General features: G+C 42.4%; 1 protein-coding gene across 4 annotated transcripts; it reads left to right on the top strand.

Annotated features, from left to right (window-relative positions):
• The first annotated feature begins 261 nt into the window (after nt 1-261).
• HNRNPA3 (heterogeneous nuclear ribonucleoprotein A3) lies at nt 262-18,523 on the top strand. 4 transcript variants are annotated; one of them, XM_086616098.1, is made up of 14 exons: nt 262-348; nt 2,186-2,281; nt 4,408-4,519; nt 5,001-5,021; nt 9,064-9,186; nt 9,281-9,427; nt 9,510-9,720; nt 9,970-10,059; nt 10,121-10,228; nt 10,346-10,426; nt 11,494-11,640; nt 12,484-12,609; nt 12,696-12,767; nt 12,854-18,523. In XM_086616098.1, coding segments are annotated over exons 2-13 (1,221 nt in total). In that variant the 5' UTR covers nt 262-348; nt 2,186-2,279; the 3' UTR covers nt 12,749-12,767; nt 12,854-18,523. The 4 variants fall into 4 exon arrangements, with proteins under 4 accessions (XP_086472224.1, XP_086472225.1, XP_086472222.1 ...); XM_086616099.1 differs by having other exon boundaries at nt 4,998-5,021; nt 10,136-10,228; XM_086616096.1 differs by having other exon boundaries at nt 4,998-5,021.
• Nucleotides 18,524-21,457: the final 2,934 nt, after the last annotated feature.

The following is a 21,457-nucleotide window of genomic DNA, read 5'->3' as shown; positions in this document are numbered from 1 at the left end:
ACATTCCCTCATTTCCTTTCCTTCGAAGTATTTTAACCCGTGTGACTAGCACTCCTCTCCAGGACAGCATGCCGTCGGCCGCCCTTTCACGCAGGGGCCCTTATCGCGGCGGGCAGACGAGACCCCGCCCTGCGGGCCGCTCTCGGTGCCCGCGCTCGGCAGGAGGCGGGCGGGGGGAGGCCGCAGGCGGCCTGACGTGAGCGGGAAGGCGGTGCCCGCCTGCGCTGCACCAGTCACGGCTGTGCGCCGGCGCCACCACCCCCACAGCGGGCGGCGGTGAGTGCGCTAGGCCGGCTGTCGGCGCGGGACCGACGAGGGCGGGAAGGCGCTTAGCTGAACGCTGGCACGGTTATATCTTATCTTTTCTCACCTCTCCTACCCCATCCCCACCTTCCCCCTCCGGCGGCACCCTTTCCCGCGTCCTTTTCCAGCCTCTCGGTGGGGAAGGGGCTGCTCCGCCGAGCGCGGCCCGGGGTTCGCGGCGCGGCGGGCGGGGGTGGGGGGGGGGTGGACGGCGGTGGGCGGCGGGCGCTGAGAAGAAAGCGGTAACGGCTGCCGGCGCGCGCGGCTGCCAGCCCTCGCTTACCCCCCCAGCCCTGCCGCGCGGTGCCCGCAGCCCGCCTTCCCGCCACGTGACCCTCCTCCACTCTCCCCCCTCCTCTTCCTCTCGGCTCCATATTGATACTGAAGCAGGCGAGTCTGGTCACAAAATGGAGGTAACTGCCCGCCGCGCGGAGGGAGCGGGCCTCGCTCGGCCGAGGCGAAGGGTGGAGGGGAGGTGTGGCGGCCTCCCCCCCCCCCACACACACACCAGAGAGCTGCCCCGACTCCCCGCCACAGCCCGCGGGCGGGAAGGGGGAGCGCTAAGCGCGGCGACACGGAGGGCAGGGGCAGGGCGCGTAATGGTGCTCCTTGTGGCTCCCGCCGCCGCCCCGGAGCAGTCGCTGCCTCCCTCCTCGTAGCGTTCCCGCAGCGCTCCAGACCCGTTTTTCCCTGCGCCATGGCGCAGTAGTCTGCAATGGCGGCCGCTGGCAGGAAGAGGGAGGGTGCGGGAGAGGCTGCGCTTCCGCCGTGCGGCGCCGCGGGCGCAGCGGCTGCGGCCGCCATTTCGCTGCGCTCTGTAGCGTGGGTGGAGGCGGCCTGGCCCTCGGCTCGGGACGGGGCTTTTAATATCTGTGTTCTTGGCTATCCTGGCGGACGCCGAAACTTTCACTCAGGCGCGTATTCGGGGAGAGTGGGAAGAAGCGAGTCCCACGCGCGTGTGCGTCATTGTTCTGTTCTCCCTGTGTGCTGCCCCCCCCCCCCCCCCCCCCCCCCCCCCCAAGCTATCCGGAGTAGTTCACTAGGGATATTCTTTTCCCACTCGTTTTCCTGGGAGGAGACTTTTTAAGCATTAAGGTCGTTTTAGGGCCGTGCTCTACTTCTTCCTGAGGACTGCTGATACACGTTGCGGCACCTCCCGATTACCCTTCCCCCTCTTCCCAATGGGACTTAGCACGTGTGGCGAGCTTTTGCTGCCTGGGGAGGTGGGGAAAGGCATCGTGCAAAGCGCTGTCGGATAGTTTACCGTTTCTCTTTCTCCACTCCCTGAACCACACATGTACAAGAGCCACGACGTTCAGTGGTGTCCTGCCGTGATTCTAGTGGGCAACACGAAGTAGTCCTGCACAAACCTTGCTTGAAATTTTCCTCAACTTGAATGAAGTTGAGATCAAATGCACACCAGGGCGATCATCCACACCCTACCCAGAGGGAGATACTGTCATGATCTCCCTCTTGCTTTTTTTTCTCTCTTCAAAACCGAGTTTGTTTTTTTTTTAATTGAAGTATTTCAAGTAAAGTATAGTGAGCAAAAGGTGCAGGTTTTCTGTGGGTTTTTTAATATATCTTTATGCTCTTCATTGGCAAGCTGAAACCTTAGAGAATTGAGAACAGAGAAACCAACAGGTCACAAAAGTTTTGTTCCTACATTAAAAGCAGAGGAGAAATTGGATCCCTTAGCAAAACAGCTAAAAATAACTCTTTTCCATGTAAGCAATTGTTTTAGCTGCTTCAGGGTTGTTGAATAGTTTGACAACTGGGAGGGATGATGAGTTGAAAGCATTTGAACATGCTTCAGTAAAGCTTGGAAGCCAATCACATGTAAGTTATTAAGCTAATATCTTTTTTTTTTTTTTCCCAGCAGACGTTCCTATTGGCGTTGCGAATAAACTGCCAACACATTTAGAGCTGAAAATCTATTGTTTTGCTGCTTTGACTCTAAGGTTTATCAGGATACAATGTATGCGTATTAGGTCCAACTTTAGCTATTAACAAAAACACCAATACATTTCCATAGTATTTGCTGAACGGACAGGTAAACTTCCATCTTGGGAATGTCTGTTTTGCCTCCACTATCTTACTTCTTGTCTCTGTAAGAGGTACCGTAGCATTGTAAGTTCCTTTGAGTAACGAGGCATCTCTTAGTGACCTTCTTCTCATTATAACTAACAGATTTGTTCTGAGACTACTTTTAGCTCTGTAGCTAAGCTGCAGTATGCAGCTGTTTCAATCCTGGTTTAACTCAGCTGATAAAACTATTTTTATTTAGAGTTGAATAGAGTGTTTTGTTGACGTTAAGTATAAAAGAAGCTAATATTGATGGCTTTTTTTAACAGCTGTCTATGGGACAAAGCAGGAATAGGGCTGAACGGGGTTGTGTTCCACTTCAGCTGATGGTGTGCATTAGTGTGGAGACAATTCTCTTTTGACCATCATGGCTTCCCGAGGCCATTGTGGTAGAGACCATGCCTGAGAGCTTTATGTGGGCCAGCATGGAGCCTCACTGGAGAAAGCAGCAGGTGACAAAATTGGAGAGGGATTGCATACTTTTCATTACTTTAAAAAAAGTATTTAAGTAGGCTTACCCTTTCCCCTTTAGGAATTCCCAAAGTTCTATTTTGCCAAATAGCTACTTTTTTGAAAGCCCTTGAATTGTTAACATTCTGTTTCATACCTGCCCTGTACGACTTAAGGAATTGAACGGCTCAGTTGAAACACTTAGTATCCTAATACCTCGTAAGTCAAACTGATTTTTCATTGAAAGGATTTCAACAGCAGGTTTAAAATTGCGTAGGGAGGAACTGAAGGTAATACAAGCACTTTGATGTTACTTCATGAAACCTTTAAAACTGTGAATGCATTAAATCATGGTACTTACTATTTCACAGTTGAGTTTAATTTGAAGCTGGATGATTTTAACATAGAATTACATAAAATAATAATTTCCACTCTGAATAACAGTACATATTGGTCATTCATAGAGATCTACCTGCCCTTCCCTGTGCAGTATTTGTAGGAATAAAGCTTTTAAAAAAACTCACAACCCAACCAAACGAAAACCCCACAAAAATACACCTAATCTCGTAAATATAATTTATTTTAATGCAGCACATATAATAGTTTTACAGAAGCATGTTATTTAGTTGACAGTATTCTATTTGGCCACTGTAAAAAAAGCTTCAAGAAACATCTGAAGTAGTGATGAATTGTAGCCAAAGATACTAGTACAGTATAGTAAGACAAGTAACTTAATGATCCCAGAAGACTTGAAATAATAAAGGCTAAAGGGAACGTGATTGGGTTTTTTGGTTTGAATATTTAGAAATGGATTCATTCACTGAACTTACCTTGTGAAATATTTGTTTTTTGTAATGATAGGTGCGTAACATTTATTTTGAAAAGTTGGGCATGTAAATAGTACAGGACTTGGAAGCAAAAGTAATGCAGATGGCTAATGCTATGGATTGCTGAGGATCAAGTGTTAAAATTTCTGATGTTGCAAGAATAGAATCACTAGAGGACTCTTGCAGTGGTGTTAATGGAAAATATTTTTCAATACAGAAAACATTTAACACATCCTTTAGTGTTCCAGTTTTGTAGGCTGCTGGATCACTGACTACGATAGGTTACACTTAAGGTAATTCTAATAAGCAATATTTGCAAAATATTAAATATTTTGGGGGTTAAAATCTAGAGAAGTAGAATTTGATTTGTATAGAGGGTTTGGGTATGGAAGGTGGAATTTGCTTCCCCTGTACCAGTTGTATTCATGATAGTTATGTAAGACAGTAATCAACATAGGTTGTTTTCTACAGACTTTAGCTTTAGGTTGTATCTGGTTATTCCAAGAGTTGTAAAAAGACTTTTACTGGGATAGCAGATGTTCCTTCTGCAGCTCTTCTTAATTGTGAGCAAAATAGGCTGAGGACTTTTACTCTACCCTTTTAAATGCGTAACATTTTTTTTTTTCTACTTTCACCCCTCTCCGGTTTCCTTTTATAAAGCCACCCCTGTGCGTTGCAGCCAGAGAAGGCCCTACTTCACAGGAATTGGGGTAAGTACTGACTTATCCAACCTGTTTTCTAGGTTTCCTAGATCTAAAAGAAAGACTGAGTTAGAGTACCCTTCCAAAATGGCTGCTCTCAAGGAAGAGAGGGATGTGGAAGACTACAAGAGGAAAGGAAGACGATCCTCACAGGTGAGAGGATTGCTTTTTTTTTATTAAAAAAGTAGCTTTAAGGGGAAAAGTTTTAAAGCAAACTCCAAACCTTAACCATTTCTATCTGATGTATTAATTCCTAGCTTTTTTCTTACCTTCTTCATCCCCATGTTAGTGAAGTAACTTTAAATTGCAGTATATTACTTAAAATTTTAAGGGGTGGGGTCTTAAGCATAGTGGGGAAGTTTTGCTTTTCTAGTTTTCTGTTATAACAAAACTGATTAAATGTATGTTTGTGGTTAAAGCAAGGTGTAATTATTTTTTTAAGAAATTCATGCATCCTCAGAGTATCAACAGGAACTTGATTCCTTCCTATCTTCGAAATGCTGTTTTTAGTGGGAATGAAGACAGGTTCTTTTTTTTTTTTTTTTTTTAAGTAAAAATGGTTGCCTGATAGTCACTGCAAATGAAAGCGAGGCTGTACTAAGTAAAAATAACTGTTTTCTTTTGCTTCTAGCAGAAATACCGTAGACTGAATAAGGTGCGTAGTATAGAGAAGATGTTGGGGCTGTTCTGGGAGGACGGGAGCTAGCTACTTTGGGGCAGGGTGTGGAAATGGGAGGGGGGAGTAAAAAGTCTTGATACCCTTGAGAAAATTCAATTTTAAGATCTGCAAAGAGGGCATTAAATGTGCTTATGTAGTTTATGACTGAGGCATTTTCTGATTGTTTATTTTGATATGTTTGCTTTCTAACATTACTTTTCCAGGGTGCCTGAATGTTTTAACTAGTTCAAACCGGCTTTTTCTAGAATGATACAGTACTGCAATGTGGGAGGGCCTGTCCACTGGAATTAAGAACCAACCTTGTCCAATTTGCATGTATCTGGTGGTGGCATATGGTTATTTTGTATTGATGTGCGGTGTGTAAAGTCCACTGGGAAGGAATGTTGCAACTGTCCCACTGCTCTTGGACTTTGGATAGAATGTAACTCGGTTGCTCAGCTGCCTACAAAGTAACCTCTTGTAGTGTGCGAAACTAGCTCGCCCTGGAACGTACTGAAAAGCCATTAAGTTTCTAGAGAAAATGTTTCACAGAGAAAGTTGGTGAGGCCCAGTTGTCTGCAGGCTGTCCCGTTTTGGAAGGCAGCCTGGGTTGGACTGCCCGGGGACAGAGCAGGCTCATCCTGCAGGTGTAGCCGCAGAGAAGCGTAGGTGTGGTGCCACGTTTTGTGGACATTCGCTGGTGTTTATAGAGGTACGATCCATCGGGAGGGCTCCGCCTGGAAACAGCACCTTGAGAGAGATACTGCTGCAACTCTGAAAGGCCGGTTATTTGGACCCTTGCCATGTGAAAGTGGAGTTCAGAGCGAACTGAGAATAAAGGCACTGCGTATCCGCAGCAGCGGTGTCAAAAGGTCTTGGGATTTCTGCAAACATTAAGGATTTTTGCAGGAATCCCGGGGGTTGCTAGTTGCCGTTTTTTCTTCCTCTCTAATGGAAGAGGTGCAGTCAGACTGCATCGAGTGTTCGGGCTTTTAGGTAGGGTGTAGGAACCAGTAGTTGGATTCTGATCACTAGAAAGGGTAAGCAGAGGGAACCAGCTGCTCCCCCGCAATGCCGGCCTCTCCCTGCCCTCCCGCGGGCTCGGGCGGGGCGGCGGGACACTCCCATGGCGCCACTGCGGCGCCGGGACGTGGCCGGCGGGCGGGGGGCTGTTGCGCCTGCGCGCCTTCCCGCTCCCCCCCCCGGCCCCGCCCCTCCGGCGCCATATTGAGGGTGGAGGAGACGGGATCACTCACAAAATGGAGGCGGTCGGTGCTGCGTAGAGATTTGGCTTGAGAGAGGAAGTCGGTAGTCGAGCCTAGAAGGAAAGTTTCCCGCCTCCTCGGAGGCTATTCGTATGTTTGGGAAGCCCCTTAAGCTGCTTAGGGGGAGAAATGACGCTTTTTGCCAGCTTGCTGACTGCAGACAGGCTGAGCATTCCTGCCGCTACCTCCCCCCTTCCCCCCCCCCCCCCCCGCCCAATTAAAGGAGCGCTGCAAAATGGCGTGCTGGCCGCAGTATCAGCTGAGTGGGAAGGAGCCTGCTGAGCTTGATGAAGCAGTGTGGTAGTTACACTAGAGAGGAAGGGAGAGGTGTGTTGTGCAAACTTTGCTGCCCGGGAGAGGCTGCTGTTATAACTAACTTGCAGCAGAAGGACCGAGAAACAACATCTTGTGTGATAAGAGGACAGCACTCTGAAAGCCACAAAGATGCTTATCCCAGTGAGAGCAAAATGCCTGAAAAAAAACGAACTATTTCCTCAAGAAAACGTTGCCTTTTATTTATGTGGAGAGTTCCTGTAATGTAGGTGTGTCCTGGGAATAATTTCTCTCCCAAAGGAAGTGAAAAACTGTAATAGTAGATGTTTTTCTCCCATATGAGAAAGGCAGTTCATGTGCACATAACAAAAATAAGCAGAAAAGGACTTTACTTTTCCTTTCAGGAATGACTTGAAGAGTTCTGTGGTCATTCTTTTAAGGTAAAAGCAGTTTGAGTTGCTAACTGAAAACGCTGTAGCTTAGAGGGGTGTCATAACTGTGAAAAGTCTGTCCAGTTTTTCCTTATATAGGTTTTTGGTTTTGGAGAAGTCTGAACTCTACAGTTTCACATAATAATTTGCTTTACTACGCGTAATAGAGTTTGAAACACTTACCGTTCCCAGCTTTAACATAACCTAGCTGAAAATCAAGTAGTGTCAGTAGATTAAAAAAAATGCAATTAGCAACGAAAAAACTATTTCACTTAGCCTAAAGCAGTTTGTATATACAGTAAGTGTTACCCTGTAAAATGCTAAGTTTATGTATTGTTTGAAGGGAGATTTTTTTTTTTAATTCTACTTCTGTAGTCCAGACTCCTTGGAAGACAGTGCAAAAGAAGCTTTACTTTGTAGTCACAGGACCATTGACTGTCTGTCATTTATATAATGTTCCTGTAGTAACAAAGTTAGTGCCTTAAATAGAAAGTTGTTACCGAGAATGCTGGAGCTCTTTCTCACTAAGTTTAGCAGGTGAAAGAGCAGAGATCTACTTCCCAGCCAGCTTTTTATAATCTTAGACGTTTTTTTTCCTGTAGCACAACCTAAACGTTATAAACCAATAGTTTCCTAAAACAGTATATAATTCAAAAATTCTTTTGCCATGTATTTCTTCGCAGTATTCATTGCTCTTTAGAGTGGTTGTGTTGCTCTGAAAGGGATGTACGCTTTTCTGACCAACCCTAGCGCCACCATTCCCTTTATTTAAGCTGTGGCAGAGGATGAAGCACTTCGCCTTCTTCAAGTTTGAAGCAAGACATCTACACCTAGAAGTCTGTGGCTGTTTTCATGTAGTTCAGCTCTCAGGCTAATGCTGCATCTAGTCTAGGTTAACCCTAGACTGCAGCAGAAACAGTGAAGCCTGTTACGCACTCATGCTGCAGAAGTGAAGTCATATGCAGCATAGCAAGCCAGCACCTTGTTGTGGAGTGGTTTACATGCACGAAAGTACCAGTTTACTAAAGATTTTAATCTGATTGCTTTTTATAAGGCTTCTCTGTCTTGAGGATGGGAGGAAGTTGTAAAATAATTTTTCATAATCTCTCGTCAAATGTATGGGGATATTCCCTGCCTGACTAAAGAAAACCATACAACACTGAAAGAGAACAGAAACACTGATGCGCTTGTAAGCCCACTTTAATCATGCTATAGAAAACTGTGCTCTGATAGTTAGCATATTTTAAAATGTGACTGGTCATATATACGTGATACTGTCAAGAGCTTCAGTTAAAGTTAGGTTTGTTTTCCAATGCCTGTTAAGGTACCAGTCTTATTCCAGTAGTTGTACCTACTACTGGTGATTGATTAGTTGTTATTCATGACTTTTTTTTTAATCGGTAAGATATAATTCCATGTTGATTCACATTTAAGAGATGTTTCCCGTAACACTGAAAGCTGCATATGCACTTCTGCTTTCTTGCTTGCAGGCACTGAACTTACAAAATTATCTGAGTACAAAATTTACAGTTTTAAGGAATTAAGAATTGATAATTTTTTTCAAAATGCATAAAAATAACCTTTCAAAATGGATATCCCAAGAGACTTAACACTCAATTTGGACAACAACCTTCTTGTACACTGTATTCTTAAATTTTTTATAATTCCTCATGATTATGCTTCATGAAGTGTTAGAACATCCCTCTATCTAGCAGTGCTTCATTGTTGATCCCTACAGAGCAATACGCAACTCAAGCATAAGATAGGCATAAAATGAATGCACTTCTGGGGGGGTGGGGAACAACAAAATTGTTTAGTATATTAAAATCTTTTTACTGTTGTTTGCATTTGAGCACTCTTAAGTTTTTAGTTAGTTAGCGCTTTAATTAAAATCGCACCTCATTAAGTGTTTGATATGCTGCTGTGTAAACCCATTAGAAGTCATTGTTTTCTGTAAATGTATTCCACCTATTTGTAGTTATAATGTACACAGATAATTTTTAGTAATTCTGTGAAATTTTAACTCTGCGGTTTGTATTCAAAATACATTTTCATCTTTTTATTTTGTAGGGCCACGAGCCAAAGGAACCAGAGCAGCTGAGAAAGCTGTTCATTGGAGGTCTGAGCTTTGAAACAACAGACGATAGCTTGAGAGAGCACTTCGAAAAATGGGGCACGCTCACAGACTGCGTGGTAAAGTGTCAAATATTAGTTTGTGCTTTTGGAAGGATATAGGTCGTTAATCTGTCTAGTACAGAGATGCAGAGTACTCCTTATGTTCTTGCAGGTGATGAGAGACCCACAAACAAAACGTTCCAGAGGCTTCGGCTTTGTGACTTACTCTTGTGTGGAAGAGGTGGATGCTGCCATGAGTGCTCGGCCACATAAGGTTGATGGACGTGTGGTTGAACCAAAGAGAGCAGTTTCAAGAGAGGTAAGTTAGGGTTTCAGTTAACCTTATTTCCTAATCTTTACCTAATAATTTAAAGCACTGAATGTAATTTTTGGTGTTGTAGGATTCTGTAAAGCCTGGGGCACATCTCACAGTAAAGAAAATATTTGTTGGCGGAATTAAAGAAGACACAGAAGAATATAATTTAAGGGAGTACTTTGAAAAATATGGCAAGATCGAAACCATAGAAGTCATGGAAGACAGGCAAAGCGGAAAGAAAAGAGGCTTCGCTTTTGTAACTTTTGATGATCACGATACAGTTGATAAAATTGTTGGTACGTAACTGTTTAGTGAGAAATTACTTGTGGGATAAAAGCGTAATGTTAAATTTCAGAACAGCAGTGTGTGGAATGTAAGATGTTGGCATAATCAACTGCTTGGCTATTGTAAAAAAAAAAAAAAGATTTAATGTTCCTTTTAAAAGTGTGGTTGTGCCTTACAGTAGCTTTCTGTGAGAGTTTTACAGCTTATTGCTTTCAATTATTTGATTTTCTAACTCTTCCTTATTTCAAAATTTTCTCTAGTTCAGAAATATCATACTATAAATGGACATAACTGTGAAGTGAAAAAAGCACTCTCAAAACAAGAGATGCAAACTGCTAGCTCTCAGAGAGGTGAGTTTGGAGTTGTGCATGGTTATTTTATGTAACTAGTTTTCAATTAATGTAATTTAAGTTAAATATTTTGTAGGTCGTGGAGGTGGATCGGGCAACTTCATGGGTCGTGGAAACTTTGGCGGTGGTGGAGGGAACTTTGGCCGAGGAGGAAACTTTGGTGGAAGAGGTAAATTACTGGTTTATATAGAATGTGATTTCTATTTTTTTTTTGTTCTCATGTCCGTTGGCTTGAACACTTAACACGTGTGTTCAAGAAAACATTCTCATCTGTTTTGTGTTCCAGGAGGCTATGGGGGTGGTGGTGGCGGTGGTGGGAGCAGAGGAAGCTTTGGGGGTGGTGACGGATACAATGGATTTGGTGATGGTAAGTGTATTGTTCACGTGTTTGATTTTTTTCCTTCTGCCAATGTTATAATCAGCTGTAAGTCTTGCCCTCGCCGTGGAAACCAAGTCTACTTCGGTGATGATGTTTTCTCTATTGTAGAGCTGTGAAGAGTTGAAGGTTCTTTATTTTCCCCACAAAATGATGAGTAGAAAAATGTACTCCTCTGTATTTACCCTTTAAATAATGTCATGTCATGAGGTCTTGCAGCACCTGTTTATGATTGTTGAGAACTACATGAAGATTCTAGTGTCAGTTGAGATGACTAAAACTGAATAAAGCAGTGACCCACTAGCATACCCAAAATCTTTTCAGTCAACTGTAAGACTTTTCATGGCTCAGTAGTATCTTGATGAAGCTTGGGTGCAACTTGAGAGAACTGTGGAAATTACCAAATGGCTGTGGAAGTAGCGTTTTTGTAGGGGAGAGGGTAGTGAAGGAAGTAGCATGTAGTTATGTCCTGATTCTATAAGCAGACCTATGTGGAGATGTTGAGTTCTTTTGAGCTGTTTCCCATTGTGAAACTACTCCTTCAAAATGCTGGACAGCAGATCAGCATCTGGAATACTAAGTCTTTTAGATATGCTTTATGTGATTAGAAGAAAAAGATGTCCAGTAGCTTTGACGCACATGTAAAAGCTGTGCATCTAGATAAAAACTGTAAACCAGAATTCTTTTGAGGGCTTTGCCTGCTGAGTCATTTCAGTTCAAAGGCATAAAGAGGATGATAGACAGTACTGACAAAGCCATTTGTGTAAAGAGGCAGTTACTACGCGTAATGTGTGGTGGTGGTGGTAGCAGCATGTCTGTGTGTTTTCTGTCATCTAGAATGAACTTCTAAATATCGTGCTTCAAGGGTGTATGTAAACTAACGTGATTTTGTTGTTTGGATTAAATAGTTTAGATAAGTTACGCGACTGCAATGAATGTAATGCAGAGGAAACATCATGGGATGTTTATTGCGTGGTTTTGTTGGCTTTTTTGTTAAATTGACTTTTTCTTATCAATATTTAGCTTTGGTGTGTTTAGTTTGACTCTGTTATTCAAAGGTGGCAACTATGGAGGTGGTCCTGGCTATGGCAGCAGAGGAGGTTATGGTGGTGGTGGAGGACCAGGATATGGAAACCCAGGTGGTGGATATGGCGGTGGAGGAGGAGGATATGATGGCTACAACGAAGGAGGAAATTTCGGTGGTGGTAAGATGCCAGCTTTAATTAGACATCCATTATTTTAGGCATGTCTTGAGATGTATGATGCCTGAGGTATGATACTACATAAAATTAGTCACACAATTAGGTCTTAATGTACAATGCTATGTTGTGTAAAGAAAGTTATTTCCTGTCTGGATCAAGTTTGATATACTAGACAACATTGTTTTGCCTGGAACTTATTTTTCAAAAAGCAGCAACTATAAATCTTTGTGTGGAGGTAGAGTAGAAGAATTTTGAAGCTTTTGACCATTTCAGGTATGCTGTTGCTGTCCGATACCAGTTTGCATCATGTACCTCACGTACTCCTTTGTGAGGACTGTAAGGTTATATAAGCTTCTTAAACGTTCGCCCCAAGTTCGGGGAGTTAAGCTGCAAAATCTGCTGCATACTTTCTTGTACCCTCCAATGTGTCTCTGCAGCACGCCTGTTACGGTTCTGTCGCTTTCTGGAGCAAATACGTAGTTTACGTTACTGTGATACATGCAAAAGCCTTGGGCAGTGGAATGATGGTGAAACTCACGTGCTTTTCTGAGGTTGGAGGCCTAAAGATTGGACCATTGTGTTAACTTCAAATGTTCTACGCAAATGTATATGAATTTTTTAATGTCGCGTGGTGTTTTTCGTCTTCGACGGAACACCAGTTTCTAATCTTCGAAATGCTAAGGGTCTTGTGCCATTTGTGCTTTGTGAGTGGAGGTATCATGCAAAATGCCTGCAATTCTGTTTTAAACGCTTACAGTTTACATTTACATTGGATGTCATAATTTGGCAAGCTTCACGTCCTAAGTGTTGGAAGAAAAGTGCTTTATAAGTCTGTATTTGTTTCAGGTAATTATGGTGGAAGTGGAAACTACAATGATTTTGGCAATTACAGTGGACAACAGCAGTCTAACTATGGTCCCATGAAAGGTGGTGGCAGCTTTGGTGGCAGAAGTTCAGGCAGTCCTTATGGTGGTAAATACGACTTTGTACAGAAAATATTTTTTGGGTTAAAATTTCTTGTTACCCTTATATTTCAACACACGTCCTGTTTTTTGTAGGTGGTTATGGATCTGGAAGTGGAAGTGGGGGCTATGGTGGTAGAAGATTCTAAAAATGCTACCAGAAAAAGGGTAGGTGTAATGCATATTTCTAATGATGATTAATAATGTACAACTGTTCACTGAGAGTAATAATTTTCTTATCCTGTATTCAACAGGCTACAGTTCTTAGCAGGAGAGAGAGCGAGGAGTTGTCAGGAAAGCTGCAGGTTACTTTGAGACAGTCGTCCCAAATGCATTAGAGGAACTGTAAAATCTGCCACAGGAGGAACGATGATCCATAGTCAGAAAAGTTACTGCAGCTTAAACAGGAAACCCTTCTTGTTCAGGACTGTCATAGCCACAGTTTGCAAAAAGTGCAGCTATTGATTAATGCAATGTAGTGTCGATTAGATGTACATTCCTGAGGTCTTTATCTGTTGTAGCTTTGTCTTTCTTTTTTCTTTTTATTTTCCCATTACATCAGGTATATTGCCCTGTAAATTGTGGTAGTGGTACCAGGAATAAACAAATTAAGGAATTTTTAACTTTTCAATATTTGTGTAGTTCAGTTTTTCCACATTTAGTACAGAGAACTCTATAACAGAAATAAAATGTAGTTTAGGGTGTTTCCTTGTTAGTTAATAGAGAGGATTAATGCATTTCTCAATTACTATTTTGTATTAATTTAAAGTTAACAATAGAAACACCTATTGATTTGCAGTCTTAAGGGGTCTAGTCTCAGTGTATATATGTAACTGTCATTGACATGAGTTACATAGGCATACAGAGGGAGAACATCTGTATGTTGCATTATAGTTTGTTTAGATGTATAACTAGGATTGAGTTACTCAAATTAGTGTTTGTGAATTATAGAACTAAGCTTTACCTTAATGAAAATTTCAAATTACTTTTTGGTTTGTGCATATTTTTTTAATTTGTAGTTCTGTATTAGTACTAGTGCTTCAAGAAAATAAGGCATGGTAAATATTTTAACAAGACCAACTTTAGACACATTAAAGCTGTCTCCCGTCTCATTTGAGATGTATAAGGGATAACTGCAGTTGCTTAAGTCTTGGGTGAAGAGAAAAAGAAACTTGCTTTTTACCTTTATATTTATTGTAATTCCCGAGAAGTTAACGTGGGGGGGAATCAAGTGCCTGTTTCCTTGGGATATACAATGATTCTGTTTCAATAAAACTATACATCGGGGAGGGTGGCTTGGAATTTTCATCCCCTTCCTTTGTCCCCATTTCCCTCTCCCTCACACCAGACTGCGCTGTTTCAATTAAATGAGGCGTCATAGTGAGAGTAATAGGTGTGTTCCTCAATAACTTAATGGCTATATACTTTCTTGCATGCACCCTAGGCAATTTTCTGGACACATTCTTCTGACTGGGAGCCAAGGGTAGCACAGGTGTAATCACTGACAGTCCCAGGTAATGCGTTCCAAAAGCCCGTTCACGACGGGCTCTGAGTAGCATAGTTCTGAAGCTTTTTCCCCTGCGAATGCCTGCGCTCAGCAGAGAGCTCGAAGAGAAAACAAAACACCATCTAGTTGTCTGTCACTGACTAGAAACACTTCCCACGGTGTAGAATGGTACAGTCTTGAGTTTCCACAGTTAGAACGATAGCGCGTTGCAATTTGCTTTGATGCACTGGAGTAGCAAATCTTATCAGCACATATGGCTAGAAATTGTAAATTCTCACTCCTGACCTCCAAATTAAGGCGCTACAGTCCGTCCTTTCCTCAGCTGATGTGAATTCTCTCTCGACTGTTGCCAGGGCAGTGCTTTCTGTCCGTTCAGACTCAGAAGAGTAGGGACCCAGTCAATAGAAGAAATATTCAGACACTTGACAATATGGTATTGGAATTATTCACGCCTGTTTCACTTCTGGGTCAATGTGCAGTATAAGGTAAATGCGATTCCAGTGTAGGAATGAATCTGCAAAGATGTATGAAATGGCTCAAGGCATAATCAGTCATATTAATAATGAATTATGATTTTAAGAAGTAGTAGACAAATGAGTGTGTTGTTTGAAAAAAAAGAATTAAACAATGTTGTTTAAACACTGTTATTGGAGTGTATTTAGACTGCAGTACACTAAAACAAGGAACCGGTGTCAAGATGGTAGCCTCCAAACTGGATTTCAAATGAGTCTGCTTATTCTTTTCTGTGGAGTTTTAAATAATCTCTTAGTGAACGCTTCTGTTGTTGTACATATTAAGTTGGGGTTGGGGGGAGGTTGTATTTCAATAAAGGCATTTTTTAAACAACCCATTTGGAGTTTGAAAACATTGAAAACTAAAGCACAACTCACTAGGGAGTGAGCCACCCAACTACCGACTTGCTTTGTGTGTTACTACGCCTAGAAGACGTGTAGACTTGTACCTGGGGCCTGCATCTGGTTGCAGGGACAACTGGAGGATGGGGTTGATGTCCCTTCTGACAAGTGATCTGGTATTTCTAAATTTTTTTAGAATGTATTGACAGTGTTCTTTTTAACAGGGCCTCTTGTAGCTGTACGGTGACAACAATGTTAACTTTGAAAAATAGTGTCATAATAAACTTTATGAACAAGATCTGTATGCAACCTTTTAAGAGATGGATGTAAGTGACGGCTTTGTAGGTGGGTGGGGTAGCTTAGCTGTCGTTTGTGACGTGGAAAAGTGTGAGCCGAGAGGACAGTGATTAACCAGCTTTAAAGGACCTAGGATGTACTTCTCTGACCCATACTTTGCTAAGGAGACTCTTAAGACAGGACTTCAGCAGCCTATTGAGTATGGAGAAGTCAGCATAATTAAAGAATGACGAGGCAGCAGGAGCGACAGCTTCAACTTCCAGAAAAGTGAAGGCATAAGATACTGTGCTGATAGTGAGCAGCTTTCCAAAGGCTAGTTAAATCTACTTGTCACAGCCGAAATATCAGAAGAAAGTCTAGCAAGAGTTCTTCACCTTTTGGAACCTCCTTGAGTGATAGCTACTTGAGTTGACTCAAAATCAATAGGTCTAGCATTTAGACCTGAAAGGAAGGGCAATGAGCATAGGTAAGGTTTGCCTTTAAAATTTTTCATGAATTATAAAAGAGTAGCGGGAGGTTTTTAAACAAGGTAAGAGTAATTTCTTTGATTTTCAGGTTGAATGAGAAGCTGCTGCTTGACAAAATGGGGAATGTCTTGCACATCCTCTTCAATTGAAGGTTTCTGAACTGGGTAAGACTTGTAGTGTATAGTAAAACACTTGTTTAACCCTTGTTTCCTTCTAGGCTTTCCTTAGCCAGCCTTTTAATGCCAAGGAAAGCCTTAAGTACTAAGGAGAGAGCATTCCAGCACGTGTCATCGCGCGTTTCCAGTTCTGGATGAGGGTTGCTTGCTGGTTAATTGCTGTTGGAAGAATCTTTTGTTCCTGGCAGGCGCAACGTAGCTGTGTGTCTCAGATCGACAAGGCAGAAATGATAAATGTTTTCCAGTATGTGCTTGGGTTACCAGGGGGAGTGTGCTGGGGCTGGGTGGGGGGTGTGAAAAATTGTTCCATTACCTGGTTGTAGAAAGAGACGCCTTACAGAAGCCCAGAAAGGTGAAGACACGGAAGCGGTTCCTCACAGCTCTCGGTAGTGTGTGACGCGCTGCTGCTGCAGGGGTTCTGTAAAGGCACTTTGTGTTGGTCAGAGCAGTGGTTTCCCTCCTAATAAATGAATCTCGGCTCACCGTGCGGGTTTGTACGTATCTGTGCAAATCGAAGAGTTCCTGTTCAGATTTTGGTGGTTTTGGGCAGGGGAGTTTAGTGGAGGCTGATACTGTCACGTGGTACCCAGCTGAAAGCACAACGGCGTTTCTACAGATGGATGGCGATAAAATAACTTTCCCTGGAATCTGCTTTTATGCATGTTGGTTCTTAACTCTTGGAAGATACCTTTCCTTTTCTGGATCTTCGATTGTTACTGGCTTGGGATAATATTCTTAACTGCTTTTATGTAGTAGTCTAGTACCTATTTCAGGTTCCCAATGCATTTTTGAGTCTGCATCGTTTTTGTGAAGTCGGTTTCTGTTTCAGTGTTGGTTGTGCCTCAGTGGCTCAGAAAATAAATGGAACCTGTGCGTCTCAGTTTAACCTGGGGCTTTGGCGTGTTCACAGACTGATCCAAGTATTTGAACTTGTTACTTGCTGTCTGTAAACATCCAGAAAGCAAACTCTTGACATTGTAACCTACAAGTACAAGTTTACCATTGTAAATTACTTCCAAGTTATGTTGAGATTTTCATATAATTGGGAGTTCTTTAATAGAAACCTCACAATGACTCTATGTTTTTAAAAAACGTTGACGAATGTTTTTGGTTAGCCGAGGTTGACCCAAAATTTAAAACTGCTGCAGTAATGTCACAGTCTCTCCTTAGCATAGGCGGCTTGGTGCTCGGGTGACGAGCTTGCTTCCTTTATGCCTAGAGGGGGAAAAGCTTGGCTTTTCCTCTGCTAGGCAGAGTTGCTCTTCAAGCTCACGCAGGCACCCGTATGGAGCAAGAGGTGACAGGAAAAAGCATCACTCTGCCTCATGATCACTCAGTTGAGAGCAAACGTTTTTGTATTTGGGGAGAGCGTTACAACTTTTTAACAGTAAAATCTTGAAAATGTTTTAACAAAAGTAAGTCCTAACAAAAACTTGCTAGTTTGCATCCCATTACTAAGCCCATGTATAGAGCAAAGCTCTACCTTTCCTTAACACAAACGAGAGGATACATTCCTGCAGAGCTGCTCTGTGCTCTGGAGGGTCTTTTTGCACCACATACAGAACTGAACTAGATATCCACTGTCAGAATTATTTTCACACTTGCATTTATAACGCTCTTGTTAGACTAATTTGCTTAATTTCAGTTATTCACACCCCGATTTGTTCAGGAAGAAACCTTGTCAAAGACAAACACATCCTTAAGGAGCGCTTGGTCAAATGTATCTTTGTCCTAGAGGCACTTCCAAGAGTTAAGAATATCGTCTCATGGTTAGATTTTTCTGTAGTGGCTGCCATTGAAAATAGCAGCTCCAAATGTAGGTGGAGATGTACAGATGTCAAGTTTACGAAGCATCAGTCCCCGAGCTGCAGATCTGCGGAGGCTGGTTTGATACCTAAACCTGTGTGTTAATCTAGAAGCAAATGGTACTTCCAGGTAGTAAAAATGTATTTCCCCAAAAGGGGCGCAGGTCGCTGCAGATGTGGTAAGTGTTGTGTTAGTACAGAGGACCAAAATGAAACACAGCGTCTTAACTTTGATACCCTTTAAATATTGAAGGTGGAAGGGGAATGCTCGTGGTCTTTCAAGTGTTGATTGTGTGATGTACTGACTTGCTGTCTTTGGTTCCTGTGTTTAAGACGTTAAGATGTTCTCATACACTGTCTGCAGTGCGGTGGGATATTCACTTACATATCGGTCTGTGGTCTCTGACAAGTGTTTGTATCTTAAATTGTGTGGAGCATGAAAGATCTTGAGAATCACGCTAAAATTCAGATATCTGATGGATGATTCTTTTTCTGCTGTGGGTGCTACAGGTTGACATCTCAATCTAAGATTAGCTTTTTCCTGAACTAAAGTAATCCAAGTATCTCCGTAGAAGAAAAATGGCCTTCATGTAGAAGATAATATCGCAAGATTGGAAACAGAATAATATGTTAAAATAACTGGGAAAGACTTCAAGAGAAATGGTGCTAGTGTGCTGCAATCTTAGAACTTGTGGTTAAACAAGTTTTAAAATGACATGGAAATTAAGAATTTCACTATAGTCCATAATGGATTGAAATTTGTTAAAATACTTTCATTTTGTATCAGAATAAAGTGTATATTGTCAAATAACTTACAATCTGAAATGTGTTGGCATCACCTTTTTTTTTTATTGCTGTGAGGAACATGAAGTGGTCTTAAATTATTGCAACATGTTATGAGTTACAGGATCATCTTTCCAGCTTGGGACTGCGAGTCAGAAAACCTTGGTTCAGCCCAGCTCCTCAGCTTTGCTTTGAATAGTTTTGGAATGGAATGTTTTGATCGAGAAATAAATGGTCTCCACATGGAGACTTGTCAGTGTATGAGGTCAGCATTGCGATGCGTTAGACTTGGCAATGTCACTAGTCGCTCTCAGGTTTGGGAACATACTCTGTACCTCAGTAATAATAATAAAATGACGGATGTAGTGTGCAATCTGATGTTTTCACATGTACGAAAATAATCTAACATGGAATATATTTTTCCTTAATGATGTTGGGTGTTTCAATGTGAGTACAACCATCACTGTTCATGATGTGGGGAAAAAAAAAAAACCAACAGCAAACAAAACTGGTTTGAACTGAGTGCAAGTTGTCATGGCTCGAGTTACTTCCAGCTGATTCTTTGCCTGGTGGAATCCAAACAAGGCTTTTGCATTAACTGCAGACTTTTTGTTGTTGCTCTTTTCGTTTTTGTAATGGAGTAAGTACCGCTGTGTTAGGTTTTAGACGTGTGGGTGGTACCAATATAACAGCACAGCAGCCCCTGCGAAGGCTGTTCGCCTTCGGCTTTCTCATTAGCGCTAAAATAAGGAACAAATCGAAGTGGAGGGCAGGGGTTTTCCCTTTTATAGCCAATTTGCAATTAAAGTATTTATATTGCAGCTAGAGAGAATGTTTTCTCTCTAGTCAGACGTTTGATAGCTTACTTCATGGCAAGGGGGAACCCAGGAGCTCTTCCTCTTTAGGTCCTCTGTGCTTCACCATCAGACCTACCTGCGTATTAGAGCTGTTGTGTATCAGTGCTGACACACTGTCCAGGGCTGTAGCTCTGTGCTTCCTCCTTAATGCTCATGCTCCAAAATTGCCATCCTTAAATATGGATTAGATCCTCTTGCTTTAAACCAAGTCTCACATTCCACTAGTGTGCCACCCATGCTTGGCGATTGTTAGGGCTGTTTTCCTTCCTAGGCAGTGCTGGTGGCAAAGTCAACAGAGGCATATCTGAGCAGCAGCAGCAAGAAAAATATCCCTTACTGCTGCACTGTCTTGGATTTAATTTAGCTGGTGCTTGGCTGCCCTATCAAGAGCAAATAAATCTGCTTCATCCGTCAAATCCAGCCTCTAGGTTTTCAGCCATTGGTATTGAGGGTTGCTCCAAAAAGAAGTCCTTTTGCATTCAGAGCACGTCAAGGACTGTGGTTGGATGGACTGACATGCTGTTACCAAGTGAGGTCAGTATAAACAAGGTAAGCAGCCTCAAAGTGCAAGTGGAGTCACCTGGATTTACATTTCCCAATGTCTTCTGCAAAACCACAAATGCTGCTTCATGATGGAAGGGGCAGGGTTCCTTGCGCTCTCAGGGATGCTGGAAGTCTGAGGTGAGGCTACAGTTTCTTTCATGACTTTGCTGTATTTGCTGTCTCAGATACAAACACGTTGGAAGTTGGCAGCAAGTTACAGGGTATGAGAAGTTTTGTGAAACCAACTTTTCTGTTAAGGTAGGCAGGGCTGGAGCATCTGATAACCCCAGGTTTAGGTACCAAAGACATCCTTTTGGTACTGGCACTTGGCCATTACAGCTGCCTTTTAAAGAGGATGTGGTCAATAGGATCATGCTTCCTGATATTACACCCACCACCCTGGAGCAAAACTACCTTCTTGGTAAAGGTGTTCCTGCTCTGCTCTTCTCTGGTAAGCTAAGGCTGCACTGCAGCTGATGTGAGAAGGAGAGAGACAGCGTGTGTGTGTCTGCACCAGGTACTAAAGAGGCCTCTGCTCTTCAGGATTAGTAACTGAGTTAACAGGAAGATGAATGACCGGGTGACAAAGATTGGAAGTGCAAAATTATTTGGGGTCATAAAACCAAAAACTGATTGTGAAGAGTTAAGCTGGTACTACTGTGGCCGGTAAATACCTGGACAATAAAATGGCATACAGAAATTCTGTGCATATGGGCAAAGCCACAGCTGGCACCTATGGTACAACTGGTACTGCAGGCTCTGAGCTAGCCAATGCTGTCCAGGGGAGAGGGCCTGGGGTCACAGGGGAGTCGTGTGAAAGCAGCAAACAGCACAGAACAGTCACAACCAGGAGACCTTCCAAGCATCTCCTGACAGAAAAATATTCATCAGAACTATGGTTCTCTGTGCTAGTCCCCCACCCTTCCTCTTGGTGCTGCCTTTTTTTTTTTTTTCCCAAGGACACACAGAAGGTCCAGAAAAAGTGACACAGTATGGAATTGGGATTATGACAACCTAAAACCGTTCTCTGGGCTTTCATGGCCAGCTATGAGATGCCTTTTGCTGGATATGCAACTGCAGCATGGTTAAACGTGAGAAACAGAAACCTCAAGACTGAATTCAGCAACAACCGGATCATTTTATTTGGCATTACTCTACCGTTGTGAACAACGAGCTAATGGAAGTCTGACTTCCTAATCTGATGTCCCTCTAAACCCTTTCTCCTACAACATTAAACAATCTTCGTGGGTCCTGCTCTGCCCTTTTTCAGTATGTCCAGTTCCTTTTTAAAAAAAAGCACCATAAGGTCTTGCAAAACAACTGGGTGTTTATTACAATTAAATTAAATTATGCATAAATATTGTAATAGACAAAATATTCTTAAAACGATAAAGGCACATTTAATCTGAAATGTTTTTCCTGCCCCTGGTGCTCTATTAGAGGTTTCTTTGGGAAGATGAAGGAAGGTGATACAGTTTTTCATGTTCAGATCGATGCGTATTTCAAATTAGAAATTATGCATTTTCTGTATTCAAAAAATCCACAATGATCAAGTACAATGAGTCCATC

This window comes from Tauraco erythrolophus, chromosome 8 (assembly GCF_009769465.1).
Source record: "Tauraco erythrolophus isolate bTauEry1 chromosome 8, bTauEry1.pri, whole genome shotgun sequence".
In the NCBI taxonomy this organism is placed as follows: domain Eukaryota; kingdom Metazoa; phylum Chordata; class Aves; order Musophagiformes; family Musophagidae; genus Tauraco; species Tauraco erythrolophus.
Note: the sequence above shows the minus strand (reverse complement) of the source record. Positions and strands in the feature narration are given on the sequence as shown.